The sequence below is a fragment of the Papaver somniferum genome, unplaced genomic scaffold (assembly GCF_003573695.1).
Source record: "Papaver somniferum cultivar HN1 unplaced genomic scaffold, ASM357369v1 unplaced-scaffold_79, whole genome shotgun sequence".
In the NCBI taxonomy this organism is placed as follows: Eukaryota; Viridiplantae; Streptophyta; class Magnoliopsida; order Ranunculales; family Papaveraceae; genus Papaver; species Papaver somniferum.
In genome coordinates, this window is record NW_020650859.1 from 1,643,150 (window position 1) to 1,648,470 (window position 5,321).

Here is a 5,321-nt window from a genome sequence, read left to right on the forward strand (position 1 = left end):
TTTTGAAATTGTGTCATACTAATAGTCATTTTTAATTCGGATATAACCAGAATCGGTTTACACGATGCACACATAAAAGCCGATTATATATTGACATTGCATAGCAGGAATCCGATTCTAACAAAAAGAAGATACAGAAAAATTGAGAACAACAGTCGGTTTACTCGACACACATATAAAATCCGATTCTAACATTATACATCAACAATCGGCTTTTATAAGTGCTAATGTAATCCGATTCTGGTTCAAATTTCTCGAACCAGAAAACATATCAAGGACAATCGGTCTTTGTGGGCATGAACATAAATCGTTTCTATTTGCAATCGGATCACATATACTTTAGCGTTAACCGATTCTGATAAACCAGGAACAATTTGTTTTCAAAATTTTCAAATTTTGAGCAATTTTATGTTACTAAAACCTAGTTTATAGAATTGGGTTGACAAGAAAAGAAGAAGAATCAGTTGAATTGGAGATGGAAATGAATTTGATTTTGATTTTAGTTTTTTAATTTTATGATTTTAGTTTTATGATTTTGATTTTGATTTTAGTTTTTAAATTTTATGATTTTAGCTTTATGATTTTGATTTTAGTTTTTAATTTTATGATTAGGATTTGATGGGGACAAATTAGTAGTATTAATATTTGATAGAGGGTAAAAGGGTAGTTTTGAAAAAAAATTGTCCTGCAGTTACAGGCCCAAATTTAGCCAGGTTAATAAAACTGATACTTCTTGAATGTTGTGTGCCTATGAGTTCATCATCCAAAATTGTATCAACGAAATTTTTAATCATGATTTTATCGTTGTATTTTGGAAAATTATTGTAATATGTAGTATTTAGATTAAAAATACATTATATAATCGTTCATCGCCGCTATGTTTAAAATAGCTATAACATTGACTGTTCTGGAGATCCAATGCAAAAGGTTAAGATGATGAAGGAAACTGAAGTCACATGCTACAAGGTGTAATTCAGAAATTTCAATATAATCTGAAGATGTTATATTAATTGATATTCTGACATAACTTAGGTTCGTTGACAAGTGGAAAAGTGATAACCGATTTAAGTCCGGCTGCTAGAAAGTTCTTGAACAAAGATTAGTTGACAAATTAACCCCTACAAGATCAAGCACTACCAGGTACCAACATTCATTGCAGAATCAGGGCTTTGAAAAAGTACTCAGTTCAGAAATACATACATTTACCGACTACTGTGTTACGAACTTAAATCACTGCTCCTGCATGTATGTTCTCAATATGAGCTTGAAATATCGACAACTAAGCTATTGTTGAAAACCAGGAAAATTGATTTCCAAAAGCCATCATCCTTGACATTAAAAACCTAAAGAATCGGTTCAACATTTACTCAAAACATGAATGACAAACAAAAACAGAACAATTATGTATGCAGTCATTTCAGATTTGACAAATCGAAAATGCAGTACTCATGTCAGACATTGCCATACAGTAGGAGTCTATGGAATGGTATGTCTTCCTTGGTGTTGTATCTTCTGTCTACTGACAAATAGAGCTTTTATGAGCTGACATATAAAGACATCAATCAGTTCAGAATTACATACATAGATCTGGTATCTTACCTCAGATCCACCCAAGGTTGATGCAGCTCAATATTGCTTACTTCCCACCAATTGCATTGTAAAGTCTAAAATCAGAAATTAGACCTACAAACATTCATTCACCTTTCAGTGTTCTGTAAGTTGTTGAGTTCTGGAACCCACTGACTTCGCCTCTTCCAAAGCTAAGTAAACTGACATAACTTCAATTGGTAACTTGCATTCACTTAATGCTCTGTAAGTTGATGACTTCTAGAGTCCCATTCATCCAAACAATAGCGAGGGAAACCTTGTGATACATGCAACTACAATTTTATTCATTTGCACAGATCGATATGGAAACATTTCAGCTTATTTCACAATACATGAATGAAATTGTCCAATGCAGTATAACAACCAACAACAACAGCAGCCTAAACAGAAACAGAACAACAATGTATGAAATGATTTCAGATTTGCCACATTAAACATTCATTACTAATTTCAGACTTTCCCATACAGTAGGAGTCTACAAAAATGGTGTCTTCCTAGGTTTGCATCTTCCTCGTCTACAGACAAATAGAGAGATCATTTTAACAATAGCTACATACATCTGCCATCTTACCTTAGATCCGCCCTCAGTTGCTGCAGGTCCCTTTGCGCACTTACTACCAACGGAACATAAGAATCTACAAACAGAAACTGGAATACGAACAATCATTTTCCTTTCAATGTTTTGTAAGTTGCTGAGTTCTGGAACCCACTGACATCGCCTTAAACTGACAGAAACTGAATTGTGAACTTGCATTCGCTTAGTGCTCCGTGATTTCTGGAATCCCATTCATTCAAACCTTAGTGCGACAAGCCTTGTGACACATGCAACTACAGTTTTATTCATTTGCACAGATGGCTGTGGAAACATTTCAGCTTTCACAAAACATTGACGTCACATTTTAGTATGACCTGTTAGAGGAAGTTATCCACAACTCTGTTACACGGATAGGTGTTATTCAATAATTAGCAATAGTGATTCCAAATTCTACTCGGTTCACCTAGTTAAATTGAAATAATGAACTGTCACATTCAATTAACAACAATAATGCTAAATAAGATCAAAGAGTAACTCACCTCATATCAAATTGCCAAAAACGGATTCAATTTTATTTATCATTTTGATTAACATTATTAGGATACGACGAAATTGAATGGAACCTATTACCGCCACCACCACTGTGCCACTCTCTTTGTTGCTCTCTATACATATGATTATGATACTGCTCCATTCCATGATAAGGCATAGCCATATGTCCATGATGACCACTCCAAACCGGCATTGACATCATCTGCCCTCCTCCTCCATACGGCGCTGGCATTGCATTCCTCTGAACATTCGGAACATTATGACCTTGTCCACCTGACTCATTTAAATTCTGCGGAACCGGCGTAGTCGCAAACAACGGATCCGAAGACGACGGCCCTTCATTCGACAACCCCTGCATTCTTTTCAAATACAATCTATACTTTTGCAAATGACTAGCAACATTCTCTCTTGTCAACCCCTCCACATTCATCAATTGCATAATAGTTTTCGGAACCGCATTCTTAATCCCTAAATGCCCAACAACATCAACAAACCTCTTATGCAGCTGTGGGGTCCATACTAACCTCACCCTCTTCGAATTCCGATCAGTATCATCCTCACCGCCGCCGCCGCCACCATCATCATCATTAGTAACGTTTGTAACCTCCACCACCGCCTCCGTTCGCCGTGATTTCCGCGACGGTTCCTCATCGTCATCTTCTTCAAGGATTTCAGTTTCTTGATCAAACGAAGGGAAATTCCTCGATTGATTCTGTATACGGAGATTCGACAAGGTGCTTTTAGATGCGCGATTGACATCGACCATCGTCCGGTACGGTTCTGGACTTATACTGAAAGCTGATGCGAGTTCTGGTGAAATCAATGGGTGAGATAATGGCGTTAGATCATCGGAATTCGGTAATCCGAATTCCCATTCTGATACTCGTTCTTGATCATCATCTCTACCTTGATCTTTCATCTGTACTTCTTCTCCCATCAGAAATCAAGGGTTTGTGAAATGAAAAATGTTCCCAAATTGAAACCAAGATCGACCAAATTGAGCTTGAAAATTTGGGGGAAATTGGATGAAATAATAGGGGTTTTGTTGATTTGATCAGAAGATGGGGAAATTTTGAAGGAATTTGGGGGATTTTGTGGTGGGAGTGAGTGAAGGAAAATGAAAGGATAGATATTTTTGGAGAGGAAGGGGGAGATTCGGAAATAATGCAAAAGCAAGTGGGTTGCTTTATTAATTGAGCTGCAAAAGTGGTGTTAAAAGTGTGAACTTTTTGCTGACGTGGACGTTTCTAGATAGATATTTATGTCTTTTTTTTGTTGGGTTTGCTTTTAGGGGGGATTTTGTTCACTCACTTTTGTTGACGGTGCTATGAAGCCGGGGACTAAAGCTGCACATGGACGGGTATTGTTCGGGTTTCTTATTAACTCGGTATCTGTACTTGTAGTTTACCGGTACCTCATTCCGAGGACCTGTACATATACCTGTATTTCGAGTTGCACTTGTTATTGCAAGACTATCCGGTCGGTACCAAGCTTTTACCTATTATAATTATCAATAACAAAAAAAAAATCATATATGAATTCATTCTAACTAAATCAGGCTAGTTTATAAAATTAGGGAAAAATATAGAGAGCTTGGTGTGAATGTGATCACTTCAATTATGTTCTTCACATCCCAAATTTACAACTACATTATGCATAAAATTCAATTACAAGTAGTCATATATGGAGTACTACTTTCGATATCTTCATCATCTTTGATAAATTCCAGTAACTCCCTAAGAACCCTAATTTTCTTTTCTTACTAAATTCCTAATTTACCTGCTACAACACCTCCAGATCAATCTCTTTCTTCTTCAATCATGTCGGTCCTCAATTCCATACAGATTCAAAACCTGCTTTGGAATACCGCATATCTAAGCTTCACCAACAGAAGAAGAATCAAAACCTCTCTCAACTGATTCAAGAACAATCACCAGAATTTCTCATATCTTTAAAATCTCTCTTTATCATCAGGATCAATAATTTTAAGGAAACCATAAACAATCAAATCAACAGTTTATTTTTAGGGAGATTATCTATGTAAAGAGCAAAGAGATTGACGACTTTAGGAGTGATGAATGAAGTCTCTAATGACTAATGAGAATAAAGATGAGATATTAGGATTTTGGATAAATCGAGAGATTAGTGAGATTAACGAAGAGATGTATTTGGTTACCGATGATGAGGGAGATGAAGATTTGGAACGACAGGTGAGATGATATTGGTGTTAGAGAGGATTGTGGATTCATGGGTGGTGGCCGTAGCAGCCATGGTTTCTATGTATTGAAGAAGAAAGAAGAAAAAAAGACGATTTTATGTCTCTGTAATGAAGAAAATAGAGGTAAGAAAAAGAGAAGAAGAATCGTCGAGTGATAATTTAGTTTTAGGCTTTTATTATTCTGACCTAAAATCAACAACCAAGATTAAAATATATGAATTCTTCAATGGCTTAAATTGATCGGTTCTTTGGTCCGGTTCTGGTACGGGAATCTACTAAAACCGGTCCCTCTACTCACTATACAGCCGGTTCTGAATCCTGTTCTTTTTCCCTGTACCGCTTCTCCGATTCAGGTACGAATCTGGGCCCGATTTAATATCAGTTCAGGTTCGGTTTTTCGGTTCTGGT

General features: G+C 36.4%; 1 protein-coding gene across 4 annotated transcripts; it reads right to left on the minus strand.

Moving 5' to 3' along the window:
- Positions 1-1,136: 1,136 nt before the first annotated feature.
- Positions 1,137-3,947, minus strand: LOC113344714 (transcription factor PCL1-like). 4 transcript variants are annotated; one of them, XR_003357907.1, is made up of 3 exons: positions 2,683-3,947; positions 2,180-2,517; positions 1,137-1,864 (listed from the first exon to the last, which is right to left on the minus strand). XR_003357907.1 is itself a non-coding variant. In XM_026588648.1 (2 exons), the coding sequence occupies exon 1, from the start codon at positions 3,630-3,632 to the stop codon at positions 2,715-2,717; it is 918 nt and encodes a 305-aa protein (XP_026444433.1). In that variant the 5' UTR covers positions 3,633-3,947; the 3' UTR covers positions 1,931-2,517; positions 2,683-2,714. The 4 variants fall into 4 exon arrangements, 2 of the variants coding, with proteins under 2 accessions (XP_026444433.1, XP_026444434.1); XR_003357906.1 differs by having other exon boundaries at positions 1,137-1,880; XM_026588648.1 differs by lacking the exon at positions 1,137-1,864 and having other exon boundaries at positions 1,931-2,517.
- Positions 3,948-5,321: the final 1,374 nt, after the last annotated feature.